Source organism: Trachemys scripta, chromosome 7 (assembly GCF_013100865.1).
Source record: "Trachemys scripta elegans isolate TJP31775 chromosome 7, CAS_Tse_1.0, whole genome shotgun sequence".
NCBI classification, from domain to species: Eukaryota; Metazoa; Chordata; order Testudines; family Emydidae; genus Trachemys; species Trachemys scripta.
The window spans coordinates 34066207-34086063 of NC_048304.1; the positions used below are offsets into that span (position 1 = coordinate 34066207).

General features: G+C 41.3%; 1 protein-coding gene across 3 annotated transcripts in view; it reads left to right on the forward strand.

The window, feature by feature from the left end:
* Positions 1 to 16016, forward strand: part of FAM120A (family with sequence similarity 120A) — a 123049-nt gene extending 107033 nt beyond the window's left edge. For 2 of the 3 annotated variants that reach the window (XM_034776819.1, XM_034776820.1), the window contains 4 exons: positions 751 to 888; positions 2425 to 2566; positions 9499 to 9595; positions 14120 to 16016. In XM_034776819.1, coding sequence (XP_034632710.1) covers positions 751 to 888; positions 2425 to 2566; positions 9499 to 9595; positions 14120 to 14431 — 689 coding nt within the window. In that variant the 3' untranslated portion in view covers positions 14432 to 16016. The remainder of the gene's footprint in view (positions 1 to 750; positions 889 to 2424; positions 2567 to 9498; positions 9596 to 14119) is intronic. The other variant, XM_034776821.1, reaches the window with a different exon arrangement.
* The last annotated feature ends 3841 nt before the right edge of the window (positions 16017 to 19857 follow it).

The window sequence follows — 19857 nt, forward strand, 5'->3', positions numbered from 1 at the left end:
AGGGGGAGAAGCGGAGCTGCAGCGCGCTCATGGGAGGAGGAGGCGGAGCGGAGGTGAGCTGGGGCAGGGAGTGGTTCCTCTGCCCCCCCCCTTACCTGCTGCAGACCCCCGCCCCAACTCACCTCCGCTTCGCCTTCTCCCAGGAGCATGCCGCAGCTCCGCTTCTCCTCCCTCCCAGGCTTGCCGCGCCAAACAGCTGATTGGCGCAGCAAGCCTGGGAGGGAGGATTAGCGGAGCTGCGGCACGCTCCTGGAAGGAGGTGGCGTGGAGGTGAGCTGGGGAGGGGGGCCCCAGGGAGGGTTGCAGCAAGTAACGGGCGTGCGTAGAGGAACCGTTTGCGGTAACACAAATTCGGATATAACAAGGTAAAGCAGCCCCGTCCTCCAGAGCGCTGCTTTACTGCGTTATATCGGGGTAGAGGTGTATTTCCTACCCAAATAAAGGGGTACACTTAGTGGCTAGGAAACACATAGGCCAAGATTGAAGTTACTCTGGATAGGACCCTCTAACTAGTGGTGAGTTGCTCCTGCATTTCATCAGCCTCTGATCTGTCTGGGCAGTGGGGCTCCCATGTAGCTCTAATCCCTCAGGCTGCTAAACCAGCAGCCTTTCTCCTGCCTTATGTGTTGAATGGCAGTAGTCACTGTGGCTCTAAAAGGAACATGACAGCAGCTTATCTTTTAGGGAATTCCCATATACCCAGCCCCCTCACAGCTTTTCCCCTGTCTTTCTTTACCCTGGGTCTAACAGGAGTCTGTGGCTTTGGAGGCCCTTATGGGGAAACAGTAGCAACAGGCGCTTACCGGGCCTTCCGGGTGGCAGCAGCAGCAGGACACTCCGGAGCCTTCTCTGGCAATGACAACAACAGGACTAGCAAGTTTCAGGGCGGTAATTATACCAAACCCCTTTTCTTAGAGCTTCTGGCAACAGCTTCTTTCACTTCACAGTCTGGTCTCAGGCTTTCCACTGGCTGCCAGTTTTCCTGTCTCCCTAACTGTCTCCAGCTATCACTCTTCTAGAACCTTCTCGGGTTGCTGTGAACTCACTCACTGACTGCTGTACTCTACCGGAATCTTTTCCCTAAGTCCCTGTGGCAAAGTGGTCTCGGTGCCAGTCTGCCTGTTACATTCTTGTTCCAATATAAAAATGCTTTAACATTTAAGTAGAAATTCTGTCTTGTGCTTCATAATGTTAGGATATGTTATAACAAGCTCAGCTTTGCTTGGGTATGTTAAAGATTTTCTACAATTGGAGAGCAAAAAGGCATCTTGAAAAAGTGACACCGTAGAAGTTCTTATATTTGTGTTACTGTTAATCCATCCTTCATTGGTGCCTCATGTCAGTTTGGATTTCTGGCCTAAGTTAATATAAGTGTTTAGATTTCTTTGTCCATTGTTTTTCTCTTCTGTAAAAGGGGACACTGGAATTCATGGATTTCTAGTTACTTACTTGGGCTACAGGTTTCCCATATACCTAGCTGTATTCTCTAGTATCTATGCTTCTATTTAAAAAAACAAGCAAATATTTCTAACACTCTATTGCAAAAATAATCTTGCCAGTGTAAACAGTACACAATTAAAGCTGAAAGAATTGTATAGAGAAGTATGAACCATCTGCATTTAACCAGGGCTGTCATTTTTAAGCATATTAACCTTTTAAAAACTAACTACATCTGCATAAATGCCATTTTTAACCCTTTCATTGCTGATGGTCTTACCAGTAACATCTAGCTCTAGTGTGCTCACCTGGATTTCTGGAAATACGTTATGCCCTGAGCCTGATCTTCTCGGCTCTTTGAGCTAAGATCAAGTTTAACTTTTGAGGACACTAGACAGGCATAAAAATGCAAATTTTGAATGTCAGTGATACTGATATTCTCTGTTTTTTGGATACTAAGGTTTTTGCTTATGTCATTAAAAAAGGAGGGTAAAAGTAGTGTTTACAATTAAGTCAACTCAAATGCTACTTCTATAACATAGTCCAATGTTAGTAATTTTTTAATGACCTTTCTTGTGTATCATGCTGATGAAAGTACAATAGTAAATCTAGGACAAGAGAATCTAAAAATAATTCCTTCTCAGTTAGCTTCATGCTATCACCTTGTTTAAAAAAAAATCCTTACATATTTTTCAAAATTTCCCTTCAGAGTCTCAGTATCTATCTAAACATTTTTTCAAATTACTGAAACTGAAGTAGTCACATACGAGTATTTATTTTTTAATTCATTTATTTTAATAAAGGACTTCTAGACTCCAATTTTAGCTATAATTTCTTTAAACAACCACGTAATGAAAATTAGTTTCACAGTATCAGAAAAGGAAGCTCTTTGTGTAATGAAGATTGACAGAGCATATTTTTCCATTCACTAATAACTTTGATTTTATGATTGTAAAGAACAATTTTTGGTTTTGCGTTTATGTGCAGGAGTCCAACCTATTCCTTCTCAGGGAGGGAAACTTGAAATAGCTGGCACTGTCGTCGGCCACTGGGCTGGAAGCAGACGTGGACGTGGTGGGAGAGGGCCATTTCCTCTACAGGTGGTTTCTGTTGGAGGACCAGCAAGAGGGTAAGTGCAAAACCACAGAAACTGTTCTTAACATAATTCAGTGATTCGATACACTGGAGAATCCAGGATGGGGGAATGAAGTGACAGCAGAGGTTGCATAAAGTATTATGATTACATTTCTTTCTGACTTGCATGTGGAGTGGACTAGGTAACAGTAATGCCATTACTCAGGAGTTCAAGAGCACTTGTATGTTAATTTTAACATGTTTTTTCTCAGTAGGTCAGATAATGGTCCTGTACTAGGATATGACTCAGTAGTATTTCAGTTACAAGGTTCCCAGAGATTTATGATCATTATTTGTGTTATAGTAGCATTTAGCAAACTTAATTGGGATTTCAGCTCCATTGTGCTAGGCACTGCACAAATAATTTAAACCCCAAAAGTTAACAGGAAATTAATATATTTTGTGTCTATAATTATTTGCAATCAGGTGTAGCTTCAAAGGAGCAGAGTAAAATAGGTGTATTAATATCTCTTATATAGTAACCTCTTCCTCACTCTTCCCCACCATTTACAAAACAGTATCAAACACCTAGCATATAGGCCACATCTGGCCTCAGTTTATGTGGTTGTGACCTGCATGACATTATTAGATCTTGCAAAATCTAAACTTTTATTTTTTTTTAAAAAGTTTATAGCCCCTCAGGTTTTGAAGGTAGCCCCTCAAATGTGAAGTGAATGTAAATGCAGCCATGTCTTCCTGGGTCTGCGGGTAGCCAGAAACAATGAGTCTGGGAGGCATGATTTCCCCTCCCCCCTGTTAATTTAGTTCAGATATAAACCATAAAGCTCAATGCTAACTCTTTAACGTCATCATTGACTATTTCATAGCTGATCATTTTATTGGCCAGAATAGGGAAGTGGGTAGAGGTGAAGCCCTTGAATAGGTAGAGAAAGAACTGGAAGTTGCTGCAGGGAGGAAAATGCAGAGGGGAAGACCAGAAGAAACACAGTGACAGGCAAAAGGGAGACAAGCAGAAAAGAGGATGGGGAAGGAAGGAAAAAAATAAAGGGCAGAAATAATAGTACTAAAGGGAACAGATTTAGATATACATAAAGATGTATTCTGCGCTGCTTCTTTGTACAAACAATCCTATGGGCTTCAGTGGGAGTTGAGCTTTGAAGTGAGGACAGTATGTAGATATAAATTTATTTCACAGTAAATGGGACTCCCTCCGACGCCTCTTCACATGGCTTCCCAAGAACTCCGTTCAACACCAGGTATTGACACTTCAGGTATTTTTATGTGGCACATAGCAAAGCGATGCTGAGTTGACCAGACTTAAGCATAGAGGGTACCACACATCCAAAATTGCACAGAAAACTTCTTCCTTTATATACATTTACACATTACATTTACTATACACTGCATCAAGTTTTGAGATTGGCTGGGTTACTTTGTAGGAACTAATGCCTGTACACCATGCTCTGTCCACACCCTACTTACTTTTTACCTCATCTTCCATTCCAGGCTTATCTTGTCCATTGTAAATGATTCCTTGGGGGTTCCACCTTTTGTTGGCTAGTGGAGGTTTCTGTCTCTTAGTTTATTGACCCATTTACCTCTCTTAGTTATACTCCTGAGGGTATTCTGTGCCAAAAATTAAACATTTTTGTGCTAAAAAAATTAAAAATTCTGCACACAATATTTTAAAATTCTGCAAATTTTATTTGTCAAATAAATTTGGAGGCTCCAGCATGGCATTGGGGAGCACAGGCCACTGGCTGCACAGAAGTAGGAGATGTCTCCCTCCCCCGGACACGGATTCAGCGGTGAGACTGCACCCCCAACCCTTACATAGTGCAAGGACTGGGCCTGCCCCAGAAACACCTCAGGGCCCTGTCCCGCCACTCTGTGCCAGGTGCGGGCAGTCAGGCTCAGCAAGGCAGGATCCCAGTGTGGAGGGACTTAGTGTGGGGGGATCCAGGTGTGGGTTGAGAAGGTTCTATGTGGGGCAATCTTGAGTGCAGGCAGCTCAATGGGGGTTCTGGATGTGGGGGGGATCTGGATGCACAGGGGTTTGGGGGGATCTGAATGCACAGTAATGGGACTCTGCATGGGGTTCCAAGTAAAGGTGGTTGGGGCTCAGTGGTGGGCTGGGGGAAGGGATAGAGCTTGGCAGGGAGGTCTTGGGTGTGGGGGGTCCACATGCTGGGGGAGTGGGGCTCAGTGAGGGGCGGATCTGGGTGCGGGTGGCCCATTGGGGTGGTCCAGGTGCATGGGGAGTGGGGCTTATTTGGGGGATGAGGCTTGGCGGAAGGGTCTGGGTATGAGGGGGTCTGGATGCACAGGGGTTGGGCAGACGGGGGAGCAGCTCCCTGTACAGGGATCCCTCCCCCTGCAGCTGAAGAGTGATGGATGCAGGAAAGGGCAGGGGGTGGAGTTTGCAGAGATTCCTGCAGCTGAGGGAGACATCTGGGGGTGGATTTGACCTGGACATAAATTCTGTGCATGCGCAGTGGCGCAGAATTCCCCCAGGAGTATAGTTAGTACAGACATTCTGTTTCCAGCCTGCTGATCCATTTACCTCCCTAATCCTGTCTCATGTCAAGCCAGGCCTATAGTCCACTGCTTTTGCTTTTCTTCTTTATATAAGACTATACTTTCAGGGATCATTTCTATAGTTTGTTTTATTTGCATTATATTCCTGTTTTTGTGCTTTTTTGTAAGTTTATTACTCAGCAACATATTAAGACAAGAGTAGTTCTAATTATTTAGACTATTATTAATACTAATATTAGTAATAAAAGTATGAACCAGGGAATGCAAGCTTCTCTTTTATAGTATAGCTTATCAGGGTGTAATTTTACATTATAAGCTTGCTCTGCCTTTAAAACATCCTTTTGTAATTTTAACTTTGCTTTTATTTTAATTACATTATAAAAAACTGGTACAAAATATTTTTTTTTCATGTATTACCATAGGAATTTTAGATGTGGAACAGAACATAGTCCAATTAAAATAACATTCCCTGGGTCCATATCAGAAGTGGTCCATTTCAGCTGTTACACAATACTTGTTATTATCAGCATAGGCAGTTTTTACTTTACCAAAGTCTCAGCATTTCAATCGTAGTGTGCAATTTGGAGACTGTTCCCCCAGAGTGAACCCAGATGCTGGCAACTTTGTCTGTAAGATCTTACACCTGCCTATGTAAGTGTCCCCCAGGTGCAAACAGCCCTGCACATTTGGGGCTTTTCAGAGCTTGCATTGCCTTGCAGCAGTATTTGAGGAGGAAAAATATTGTGTGGGTTGAAATGCTTTTACATTTACCTTTATGGTATTGGACCCTTGTTAATTTTTTTACCCTGCACCTTCTAGTGTTATCTTTTCTGCATTAAAGATATAACTTTTTTGTGGTGATAAGAAAGCAATTTTCTTGCTCCGTATCACATAAGGCTGCTTTTACTTTGTATATCATGTATTTTTTACATTACACACATTTTTAAAACACATTGACTTAATTTCATACTTAATATTTAAACCCTTTTAGTGCCATTTCCCTTACTGTTAGGTAGTGGCCCTTACAGTAAGGGATATCTTCTTAATTTACTCCAGATGTATGGATTTTGGGTTTATTTCAGTGTTGTCGCTGAGGTTACTTTACCTGTTCCAGACAAGTGTCATCCAAGTCACGGCACCACTATATGTTGGGATTTCATCTGAGACTTCTTTCCACTTGGCTTCCCAAGAACGCCATTTGACTCCAGATTTTGTCACTTAGGTATTTTTATTTGTCATGCAGGAAAGCAATACTGAGTTGATGAGACTCAAGTATACGGAGTAGGTATACAGCGTACTACACGTCCAAAGTTACACAAAAACATCTTCCTTTATATATATTTATACTTTACGTCGCATTTACTATACACTGCATCACATGTTTTGGGATTGGCTTGGTTACTTTGTAGGAACCAATCCCTGTACACCATCCTCTGATCACACACTGTTCATATACAGTTTACTTTTCCCCTCATCTTACGTTCCAGGCTTATCTTGTCTATTGTAAATGGTTCCCTGTGTGTTTCCCCCTTTCTTGGCTAGTGCAGGCATTAATAGGCATTAATTAAAAGGGGAATCTGACCCTATCTGTAGAATGAGTTCAATATCCCGATATAAGCTAAATATAGTACTTCTGATTACAACACTGTCTGTGGAAGAGTTCTGGTGATGTATATTGCCACAGTCAAGGGGGAGGGGATACAAGAACAGAATATCAGTGCATATAATTATGATATGTAGTGGCCAGGGCATTACCATTAGTTCTTTGAAGGCACCCTCACATAGACAAGCAGATGCACAGTGGGTAAGTGATTCACTTCACTCATTTGCATTGGAGAGGAGCCCTTCTATTTTCTGGGTACTAGAAGAAGCAAATGCACAATCACTAGCACCCAGACACCTATAATCAGGATGCTAAACTGGCATCCTTAATAGGGATCTCGCTGTGTCTGGGGGAGCAGTCAAATTGCTGCAAGGATATAATCATTTCCAGCAATACCTAGATGGAAAAGAGATGTAGAGACACACTCTGGTGGTAGCTTGCTAGAGGGAAGATGAACTAAAGATGCTATGTTTGGGTAGGCAGTTTATTTTGGGAGACTTGTTACCACCTCCAAAAGCTGAAATTCTTTGCAATGTCAGACCTGCTCTCCTGTAGCCAAATCATAATGGAAGCTCACCTCTCTGTATCTGGAGCTACTAAAAATGGATCATTCAGAGGGGGAAAAATGCCATTGACCGGAAAGTGGCAGTCCCCATAAAGGGCTGACAGGAAATACACACTTGTGTCAGAGTCCTCTCAAAACAGGTGTTTGAATGATTGAGGACTTCATCTGTGGACTTGATTTTCTACCAAACAGCAAAAGTTACTCTGCACTGAAAACTGAAGACAGGGACACCATTGTCCATGCTTTGTCACTTAATCCAGCTCACTTTCTCATCTCTTCTCTCTTAACAGAGGACAGATCACGTCCTGGCTTACCTTCATTGTTCTCTCTTGACTCCATGCAACTTAATTCTCAAATGGCTTCTCTACGCAATCCACTGATTTTCAGTCTTCTCCATACCGTTAAGTGTGACCAACACACTTTCTTTAACTTTGATCCATCATTATCCAATGAGATGTGAAATCTGAATTGCAAAAACCTATTTTTCAACTATCTAGAGGGCAGTCACTTCATCCTAAATATAATTAGTAAATGGGAGGGGTCTATCCTGTTTTCTTTGTAAATTGATTGAAAAATGCATACCAGATTAAAATAAGAGTAGTCAGATGTGTAAAGTATTCATTTCCTCTTTTGGTTTCCTTCTAATTCCATTTTTTATTACTTATTATTGCATTGTGGGTGTGCATACGGAGACTGGGGTTGGCACTTGAAGTGAGCTAATCTAAATTAGACATAACAGAGCAAAAATGACAACAAATTGTAGAAGTAGAATAAGTGGAAACATTGAACCGGAACTTGGCTCCTCCTTTGACTGCATTGTCCCACTCTGGCACCACAAAACAGCCTTAAAGCTAGCAAAATCAGCTACTTGGAGACTCCCCGGCATAGGGGCATCCTCAGGTTGTGTAGAGCCAGCTATGCGGAAAAGGAGGCATGGATGGCGAGCTGCAGAAATCACCAGTTGCTGGAATGGCTCAGTGGGGGCTGGTGCAGCCAGCAGAGCATAGAACAGCCCTGACTGAGACTGCGCTAACCTCCTAGGGAGGTTGTGGAAGCTCCTTGGCCGGGGGTTTTCTAAAGGAGGCTGAAAAGCCATCTGTCTTAAATGGGTTAGACCCAACAAATGCTGCATCTTGGCAGGGGGTTAGACAAGATGACCCTTGTGGTCCCGTCTAATCCTATAGTTCTTTGATTCTAAGTTGCTCCTATGGACCTGATCAGCCCCTGGCTGTCCTATTTCTCATTCCTGTTCTGGGCCAGGCCTCAGGCTCTGGCCCATTGGTTTTGATATACATACGTGGAGTAAAGTCAGGAGCAGCCTGTTGCTGTTAGATTCCAATACTGACAATGAAAGCTAATTTATAAGTGGAAGAAAAAAAGCTCCTAACATTGTGGGTAGAGTACATTAAGGTTTTTGTATGTAATTGCTTACTGTAAAGCATACATTTGGGGTGTACGTGGGTCTTCCACCCCTGGAACCTGGGTCCACAATTTGTAATGAAGGGCAAATTAAAATCTGTGTGGATCTCATCTAATCCTCATTTAGATAACTTGAAACCCTGCTATATGATTTGGTGTGACTGAAGCTCTGCTTAAGAGTGTCCCAAAGCTATAAATCATAATTAACAGAGTGTAGCAGAACTGTGTTGATAAGCTTGTACAGTGTCTGCCTGGACTAGGTGTGGTTCAAGCGACTCCGTCCCTTTCATAAGCACTTAAATCACTGACCAACTTTAATATTGCAGCAGCTTTGCATTGCTGAATTATATTTTTATGTGAATTCTCTTGAGTTACACATTGTGGGTGGAAAGTATTATTCAGTGGAAAGAATGGTCTTATTAATATAAATAAATAGTTCAGAATGGCTGTCTTTTGCCAGGCTTTTAGTATATATGCTAGCCACTGATGGAAAATTGGTATGTATTTTAAAGGAATTTTAAGGATAACTTGATGGGAATTTCCATAGAGTTTGAAAGTACTTCTCCATTGCTTGTTTTGAAGTGAAATTGTGAAATAGCCATTTTATTGCTAGGAAAACAAGATTTTAGAAGCAGCAATCATAGACTTTACACTCTCATAAGTAATAAAATCTTAAAACACTGAATGATTAATCAGGTTGTTTCTTGGGATGGGGAGGGAGTGAAACTTTTCTATTATAATTAGATGGCATTAGCAAAAAAAACCCTTTTCTATTTAGTTTAAGATATTTTTAAACAAAGTTTAAATGCATTTGTTGTTTGTTTTTCTTTAATACACATAGGCGTCCTAGAGGAGTTATTTCCACTCCAGTGATAAGAACATTTGGAAGAGGTGGAAGGTACTATGGGAGAGGTTATAAAAACCAGGGAGCAATTCAGGTAATAAAGTGGTGTGATTTACTTCCATAACTCTGGTTTACAGGCTAGTGTGGTCACAGGCTCCCTAGGCCAGCAGGAGTTGCTGACAGCTCTTGGGAGAAGGGCAGGATAGAGTGCTTCTTGTACAGTAACTCCTCACTTAAAGTCGTCCTGGTTAATGTTGTTATGTTGCTGATCAGTTAGGGAACATACTTGTTTAAAGTTGTGCAATGCTCCCTTCGTCTGTATGGCAGCCACCTGCTTTGTCCACTGCTTGCAGGAAGAACAGCTCCTGTTGCAGCTAGCTGGTGGGGGCTTGTAACCAGGGTGGACCGGCAGCCCCCCTGTCAGCTCCCCACTCCCCCTGAGTTCCCTGTGCTGCAGCCGCCCAGCAGGGCAGGCAATCAGCAGTTGAGCTGTCCCTCCCCCAACTGCCATGTGCTGCTCCTGCCCTCTGCCTTGGAGCTGCTCCCCAGCCTCCTGCTTGCTGTGCAGGGGAGGGGGAAAAGGGGGGCCTAATGTCAGGCTGTCCCCCTCCCCCCTGCTCTTGCATCCTACTTACCCCTTCTTCATATAGAGCAGGGAGGAGACAGGGACAGGGAGAGCTTGGGGCAGCAGCTGGCTGTCTCAACTTCCTGATCCACTTAAAAAGACAATGCACTTAAGAGTGGGTCAGCTTACTTAAAGGGGCAGTGTGCATCTCTCTCTCTCTCTCCCACACACAAGGTGTGTCTCTGTCTGCTATGCTTTCTCCCCTCCCCTCCATTCCTGCTGCCTTGTAGAGTGTGAGAGGCTACATTAACAACAATGTGTTAACCCTTGAGGACTCAGCCCGAGTGCTAGTTCATTCCCTGGGAAATATCCCACCCTTTTCCATCCTCTAACTTCACCACCTCAACCAAGCTTCACAATCATCATAGCTGTGAACAGTATTAAATTGTTTGTTTAAAACTTATACTGTGTGTATATCTATATAATATTTAGATTTTTGTCTGGTGAAAAAAATTTCCCTGAAACCTAACCCCCCTCTATTTACATTAATTCTTATGGGGAAATTGGATTCGCTTAACATCGTTTCACTTAGTCACATTTTTCAGGAACATAACTGCAACTTTAAGCGAGGAGTTACTGTAGTTACCATGGTGTATATGCTGGTCACTGAAACAATAAGCTATATGGATAGTGATGACAGTTCTCCCAGTATTGTTCCATCTCATTCAGAAGCAAGCTTTAGTTATCTGATTAGAGGAGAAAAATGCACCCTGCTATGAAGAATATGCCTAGGCCCCATGTGGACAATCCTGATCATCTGAAGGGGAGGGATATGGGACCTTCACTGAAATCAGTGAGCAAACACTAAGGAGAAATATGAATTGAAACAAATTGGTATTTTACATTCCCCACGGCGAACTCCCCCAGTTTTTGTTCACTTTCATTCTGGTCCCCCAATTCCTTAAAAAAAAAAAAAAAAAAAAATATACAACAAACCAAAAGGTAATGCTAGGATTCTACCTCTAGAGTACTCACTGTAAATACTAACAGGAAATTATGGAACAGCCTCTGTCCCATGTGAGCACACAGTCCCATCTTTTGGTAATGGTACAAAGAGTCCATAAATCACAGCTTCTACCTTTTCCATGATTCTTTGAAATCATGTAACTGAAGCAAATTGGTGTTACACATATAATGCCAATTTGTTTCAGCTTCACATTTCCCCCTGTTTTACTCAGTCTTTCTTTCCAGCTGCTCAGCACTTTTGCAAGTTAAATGAGTCCCAGGGGAGATGGATTAGTGGGCAGCTAGTAGACGAGGTGGACAAAAGTACATGATAAATATATCATGTGGCTCTGCGTTGTCACATGGATAGTAGCAGATAGGAGTTGGTGGGGTGGGGTGCTAACAGCTAGAGGAGTGCTCTCTTGTGAGAGATGAGGGAACTGAATTTCAAGTAAAACTCTTTTCAAGTTTTCTAGATATAAAAATTCAAGCTTGTTCTATTTATTTCTTTGTAGTTATTGCATCCTGTTTTTCTTGTCAACGTTTGTGGAAATTGATCTAAATTTCAGTGTGTGTGTGACATCTGGTGTTAATTTCTGTATTTTTAAAGCTTTAATTCTCATTCCCAGCACCCCAATGTAAAGTATTCTGCTGGAATTCTGTACTGAATTTACAGGCCTGGAAAAAGAGGGCCTCTGTTTACCGATAGAACCAATATAGTATGTGCACAGCAGTCCAAGTTTGCTAGTGTTATAAGTCTCTTTCCCAGGGAATACCTTTGAGATTGAGAGGGTAGACCAGTCTCCATGGTATGTCAGTCTTTGGGTATCAGACAGCACTTAAAAGCAAGGAAAAGGTTGTCGTAAGGAAATGAATATTGTAAATCTTCCACTGCAGATATAGGGCCAGATTTTGATTCCCTTCCTTATAATTAATTAATGTTTATTATGGTAGTGTGTAAGGGCCAACCAAGAATGGGGCCGCATTATGCTAAACACCAGACAAATACTTCAGTAGGTGGTCCCCACCCCAAAGACTTTACAATCTAAGTAGACAAGACAGACACAAGGTGGGGAAAGAGGTAGATCACACAAGCAGAATGAACAATGTGATGGCTGCAAATGTCATGTTAGTTCCAGTTATTTTTTTGAGGGGGTAGGTATAGTTAGGAGGGGTTCAGCTAAATGAGAAGAAAAAGGGGGATAGGAACAGGGCAGGGGAGCAGAGGGTAAGAGGGGCAGGTGGGCAGTGAAGCTAAGATGTGAAGGCTGAGAGAGGAGGGGGAAGGTTGGAGCAAACAGCCAGTCAGCACAAAGCAGAGCAAGTACCCACAATAAGTAGCATCTTACCCCTCAAAGAGTTCCAGTGACTTAATTGAGATGACTTGTAAAGTAAGGTGCTACTCAGCAGGAGTGGAGGAGACAAATTGCTGGTCTATAATGAATACATTCTTAAGATGTATAAAGAAATATATATTTTGTCACAGGATAACACCCTTAACTCTGACTCGAAATAAATGCTGTGCTTTCTTAGTAGTTTCAAAATATCAACACAGCAAAAAACAACCTAAATAGGACACCTAAAAAGAATATGTGACCATTGGTGACACAATATTGATCAGCCTCAAATGCAAGGCTACATAACGTACATAAGTTCACTTCGTATTGATATTATACACTTTCCTAGCAAACCACCTATGCAACACTAATATTAAGGGACAGCAATTTGAATATTTTACCAAATAAAAAAACAGCAATTCAGAAATACCTTAACTAATATTTCCCATAGTTAAAGTTAAGATTGTTGTTGTGAAATTGGGGGCTGTATAAGATTTACACCATGTCCTTAATGTATTCATTTACTTGCTTTTTTGCTTTAATCTACTCTTGTATCTGAGGACACTGGGGAGAACAGCTAGTGTGCTTTAGCAGGGTCCACATGGACACTTAGTGCTTGGCAAGCTAGTGCGGGGTAGATTTATGCTCCATTTTGCCACAGACTGAAGTGTGTTCATGTAGAAAAACCCTACGTGTTTTGTGTTTGTAATAATGTGATAAGTTGTCATTTAGCAATCTAAATTTAAAAAAACCCCGAAGTTTTATTGTCGTGTGTTTTGGAATTGTATGGTTTATTATTGCAGCTAATGAAAAGTTAAATGTAGTTTTAGTTCTCAAGCCTTATAAGTCTACATTTTCAATATTAGCTTTATGGCTTTATTTCATCTGTAGTATGTTTTCTGAGTATTTATTGTGCATTTTGTATATAAGTCACTTTCATGGGCTCTCTCTTACATATGCACAGTATATGGTATTACATGACACTACTCGTACGTTTGTTAAAAAATATTTTATATTGTATTTGAGAAGTAGTATGTATCATATCATTAGACTACATTGTGTGCAAATGAGTTAACGTTGTGTGCTAAATCTTAATTTTGGCATTTCCTGACTCTTGTTTACTTAATTATACAGTCCAAACAGTGTAATTATTTCACCTGGTGCAAAGTGCAACTTCCCATGGGCATGTCAGAAAACTGGGCTGAGCTAAAAGGTGTTCACATTAATTTTCCTTTAAGGACTGAAATTCTTTGAATTATGGTAATCATAATTATGGTAGCCAGCTCTGCCATTTTTAGCTCTTGGTCATAAAAAGCAAATTCTGTAACTGGTTAATTAAAAAAAAAAAGAAAAAGTTAGTTTCTTTACTGCATAAGCCAGGGGAAGCCCAGATATATTGTCTCTGTTATTCCCCTAAGGTGAAATTGGCATTAGATGCTTTGTTTGACCTTGTGCACCCCTTCCACAGTGAGGTAAATTTTCCATGTCTGTAGATTGAAATGTTCAGTCTTTAAATCCGTGCTACTCTGGGAATTTAGTATGGTAAGCTAACTCTTGTTACAACAGTAGATTGTGTTTTGAATATTCCAAGTTAACCTGTAATAGTTCTGTCTGTGTCCTACAGCACACTATCGGAAGTGGTGTCACGATAATCAGTTACAAATGTACAATGGTAGCTTCTTTAATAATGTATTTTCTTCTTTTAAATTAGGGCAAACCTCCTTATGCTGCTTCAGCAGAAGAAGTGGCCAAAGAACTTAAGTCAAAATCAGAGGAATCTAAATCCTCAATTGTGTCTTCAGATGGATCCCTGGCTGAAAATGGAGTAGTGAATGAGGAGAAGCCAGCTTCCCAGATGAATGGGAATACAGGAGACGTCAGGGGTTCCAACCAGTCTGAAAGTGCCTTGAGTAATGACTCTAAAATGTGCAATACAAATCCTCACTTAAATGCACTAAATGCAGACAGTGTTTGCCATAAAGATGATACTCTTGAGGCTGCTGTCTTAAAAAAAGAAGAGTAAACTTATTTTTTATAGAGGGTGAAGGATGTTGGGAAGGGTCAGGATTAGGAATATCTGGAAAGAAAGAGAGCCTACAGTTACGTACATTTTTTCCTTTCCGTAAGAGAAAAATGAGGACTTTGGAAATTCGGATCCCTCTTTGATGTCAGAGATTTAAACAACACATTTTTAGTTTTAACCAGTTGTAGTCAAAATGCTACAATAAAACAAAAAAGAAAGAGAATGAAGAGCATTTGACTCCCGCACTTAAAATGAAGTATACATAAAGTTTAAACTGGTTATGACAAAAGCTTGTAGTTTTGTTTCTTGAAATATAAGGAAAACAAATTTTGGCAGTCTTTAAGTATATATAGCTTAAAATATAATTTTTAGTACTTGGCACCATATGTATGCCATTATATTTGATTTTGCATTACTGTGTCACAATAAAGCTTTCTTTAAGGCTTTGATTTCATGATTATGGGGGAAAAAAGGCACAACCACAGTTTTTCTTTCTTAAATTTCATCACTGTTGATGTGGTTCTTTTGTGTTAAAATGTGCAAACTATCGAAACTAAAAATTATAGAGTAATATTGCAGTTCTGCTGATTTTAAATATACATCATACATACTTTACAAGGAAGTTAAATGGAGATAAACTTGAAATCATAGAAGATACAAATGACCTTTCAAAATAAACACAATGTGTTCTGAAACTTTTTGTGACTAATACCATGCATCCGTGATCAATGAACTATGTGGTTTTGAATCAGACGTAGACCATTAGTACTACTATTTGAGCTAAACTTCTGCATGGTTCATGATTTTTAAAGTGTGTAGTTAATATTATGCATGTTATTGTCCTCTTTCTTCCATTCTTACAAGTACTGTGCCCATTTGCAAAACAAAAAGCTAATAATCAGTAATAGTCCTATAAAAGATGTTAACTATGTTTAGTCATTGACTGATCTTGCTCTAACCTTAAAATTTTGTGATTATTGACCTCTGTTGCATTTATTCTAAAACTTAAAAAAAAAAATTATCTAGCCGTTTTTTGAATATCAACGTTACCCTGGTGTACTCATTGCTGTATGCATTATTGTTCTCTGTTGCTGTTTTATGCCTTCATATTAGCAAATATGAAATTCTGTGAAAAACAAAAAAAACAAAAAAAGCTTTGATCTTCAAAAAATACCCCCTTCTGTAGCAGGAAACAAATGGCTTGTTCTTGAGAACTTTCCCATCAAGAATTTAGTATAAGCAAATATACCTGTATCATTTTGATGTTTTTGTTAGTGTTTCCAAACTTAATGTACTTCAAAATCAGAATCATTTCTTTATATTCGTTTTCATATAATTCTCCTGATGCTCTTCATCACACATTAGTGATCAGAAATGAGGTGTAATTCCCCATTCCCTGCCCGCAAGAGCTAAGTAGGTATCTTAATGTAAGTTGAAGGGAGTTCTGCCCCAACTCATGGATTGTGCAAGAATGAACTACTGTTGGGTTTGATTGGTTGTAGATGGATTGTGGTGTGGTGTATTTGAAGGCTATTGAATGCAACTTACAATGCTTAATAAAAATCTTTATTCTTTTAGTATAAAATAATGTATGCCTTTTTTATTGTCATATAGACCTTTAATTAAACATATTGTGAATAAGTTTTCCTGTGCACAAATAAGCTGGTTGTTAGTGAATGACATGATCTCCTACTAGCAGGTAGAGACAGGAAGCAAAGCATTTTGTCATCATCCTTATGTAGGGGGATGTCGCCCTTGATGAGAACAATGCTCAGTCTTAGTCATTTTGTTGAACAAGGCAGGTTTCATGACTTGGTTAGTAAGTTGCAAGTGTTCAGCTTAACTGTTGAGGGCAGCTACAAAAATATAATTGGTCTGGGGGGGGAGGGAAGGAATATTTTCTCTGAAATATGACATAAGTTAGTCACCAAGGCCTCCAATTCAAGGCCCTGCTGGCAGAGAGAATTAAAAATGCAGTAAATAATTATTGTTGTGGTTACTTCAGAAACTACCGTATTTTTGTATTAGCAAAAATGGATGAAACATTGAAAAGCAGAATTTCAGAAGCGAAGGTGCTAGAATCTTCCCAAGGAGAAGCTTTTATTCTCAAAAGAAATGGTGCCCTATGCCCTGTTCTGGTTCTCTGCAAATTGAACAAATAATGAAGGAAAATCAAATGCCGTGTGGCTTATCTGGCAAACATAATCTCTTCTCTCAGCTCTCAGAATTGATTTGGGTTCCTTGCTCTTCAGGATGCCTCACTAGCTGTGTTTTTTGCCTTATGGAGAGGCTCACGATGAGCAGCAGCCACTGCCAATACAATGTTAGGGTGAAAGCAGTACCCTGGATATTCACCAAGTGCTCGTTAGGGCTTGTCTGCACAGGAAATGTTTCCAGTTACATGGTTTAGTTATACCACTATAATTCCCTGTGCAGGTACTCATATTCCAGAATGAGAGGTTCCTCTTGGTTTAGCTTAAACCCCTGGCCAGAGCAACATAAGCTAACCCAAAAAAGGCACCCTAATTCTGGAATAAGAACATCTACATGGGGTTACACCAGTATAACCATAAATTGACCCCTATAGCTTATACCACTATAACTTTCCAGCACAGACAAACTGTGGCTGGTCTACACTTAGTCCGGACTTCGGACTAAGGTACGCAAATTCAGCTACGTTAATAACGTAGCTGAATTCGAAGTACCTTACTCCGGACTTACCGCGGTCCAGACGCGGCCAGAAGTCTCCCCCCGTCGACGCCGCGTACTCCTCTCGGCGAGCTGGAGTACCGGCGTCGATTGTGAGCACTTCCGGGATCGATTTATCGCGTCTTAACCAGACGCGATAAATCGATCCCAGAACATCGATGGCGTGCCTCCGGACCAGCCGGTAAGTGAAGACTAGGCCTAAGTGGCTGCTGCTTCTCTCCAAAACAGATCTATTGTTTTATTGTCTTATATGAGCGCCTAGAGGCCCTGATAGAGCTTGATACACATTGTAGGTGACAGGCCCTGCCTTGAGGATTTCACAGTCTGAATAGACAACACTTATGCAGGTGAGATAAGGGAAGTATTCTCCCAGTTTTAGAGTTGACCATGCCCAGCTTACACACACAGAGGTGTTAAATCCTGTCTTAAAACTAAGGCTACGTCTACACTAAGACCTTGTAGCGGCACAGGTGTACTGCTGCAGCTGCACCGCTATAAGGTCTTCCGCATAGCTGCTCTATACCGGCGGGAGAGCTCTCTCCTGCCCAGCATAATTAAACCATCCCCAATGAGTGGCGGTAGTTATGTCGACAAGAGAGTGTCTCCTGCCAACGTAGCGCTGTGAGTGAAACTTACATCAGTCCGAGGTGTTTTGGTTTTTTTCATACCCCTGACTGACAAAAATTTTGCCAGCAGACGTGCTAGTGTAGACAAAGCCTTAGTAATGTTTTTAAAATGTGTTAATTAAAGCACTTGGCTAACAATTTCAAAGTCAGCCATTTTCCTAGTCTAGACAGGGTATAGATAAGACAGGATTGGCAACCTTTGGCACACAGCCCACCAGAGTAAGTCCCCTGGTGGGCCAGGCCGGTTTGTTTACCTGCTGTGTCCGCAGGTTCGGACGATCGCGGCTCCCATGCTGCTCCAGGCCAATGGGGGCTGCAGGAAGTGGCGGACAGCACATCCCTCGGCCCATGCCGCTTCCTGCAGCCCCCATTGGCCAGTGGGAGTCGCGAACGGCCAAATCTGCAGACACAGCAGATAAACAAACCGGCCCAGCCCACCAAGGGGCTTATCCTGGTGAGCCACGTGCCAAAGGTTGCCGATCCCTGATATAAGACCTGGAACTATATCATAGCCCTATTGTGCTGCATCTGTACCACAGCAAACAAATTCCCAGCAGCTCTGCTCAGAGCTCAAGTATTCAGGCTACTGACCATTGGATTTTATTGGCAATCCTCCCTTCACCGTTGTCCTGTCCCGTATTTCTGCTGGCAGTCCGTATACCCATTGTCCTGTCCCTCCTTATTTCTCCCTGTTGGCAGTCTGTGTGCAGACTAGTTGATGTTGCAATCAGAATACTGCACCCTGGGTAAAGGTGTGGTATATTAGCCAAAAATATAGGCCACCCCTTGTCTCAGAGTGAAGGGGCTGAAGCCAGCTCCTTGCGATGTGTGGCCGTCGTTGGTGAGTAACCAGTCAAGTCCCAACAGCAGAAAAAAAAACAATGAGAATGTGTTCATGGACAGTGGTAGGACTTGTGTGGTGTGTGGTCAGGCTGCAGTTTTTCTTTCTTCTCCATGTGGAGTAGTGAGATTAGGAAGATCAAGACTGTCCCTGTCCAAAAGTAGGAATAGATGTTATTCTTTAATGTGTGTGTGTTCTGTCTATGTAATCCATCTTGTTTTTATGGGCAACTAAGATATCATTACCACCCTTCAGAATGGGAGCCAAAGTGAGAGAGTGTCTTCCCTGCACAACAGTATGATTTATACACAGAGATTTATACATAGAGATAACTGTCCTGAGTTAGCTCTCCCAATGCACAATCCTAGTGGAGACAAGGCATAGGTAGATTCTACCTTGAAAGAGCTGGTCGAGGTAAGCCCTGTAATTCCTGCTTGGGGTTGACTTCAGTGGCAAAGTTGAAGAAGAAACTACAGATGATACATTCGTGTAACTAACTCAATTTTTAAAACACACCTTTGATTTTATTTTTTCCGTAAAGTCAGAGCTCTAACGACTCTTAATTTTCAAGCAACTAACATGTAAAATGAGACAAGATGGGTGAGGTAATACCTGTTATTAGAACAACTGTGGGTGAAAGAGACAAGCTTTGGAGCTACAGAGAGGTCTTCTTCAGGTCACTTTGTCTTACTCACGGACAGAGATTGGTCCTAATGTCCTGGGATCACCATAGCTACAACAAGGCTACTGCTAGCATGTAAAATGTTTCTCTTGGAAGTGTTAAACTGCAGCAAGTGATGGAGCCTGCCTAGAAGAAGCAATAAAGCAACAGGGGTCCTTAAATGATCTGCCTGGAATGAACTTTGCCGCCTTAGCTGCCCCTCTGCCTTTTTGTTCTTTATTTGTAGAATTAGTTGCTAATCATTTTAACTGTGGTGTTAACTTCCTAATAATGATCTGTCCAGGTTCCAGTTAATGTATTGTTCTATCCAATGTTTCATGAGCCAGGTGGATAATTACTGACAATAGGGCAGATTTAGGGCCTTCAGTAAACTGTGTTGTGTACTGAAGGGCTCAGCCTAAATGGGTGAATTTGAAGGGGTCACAAATTTGTGGAGAGCTGATTCTGGAAGGTTAGTACTGATACCTACCACTTGTATATTATAGCAGTTTTCATCCATAGAGCTCATATATGAGGGTAAGCTTTATTATTTCCATTTTACAGATGGCAAAACTCAGGGACAGAGACT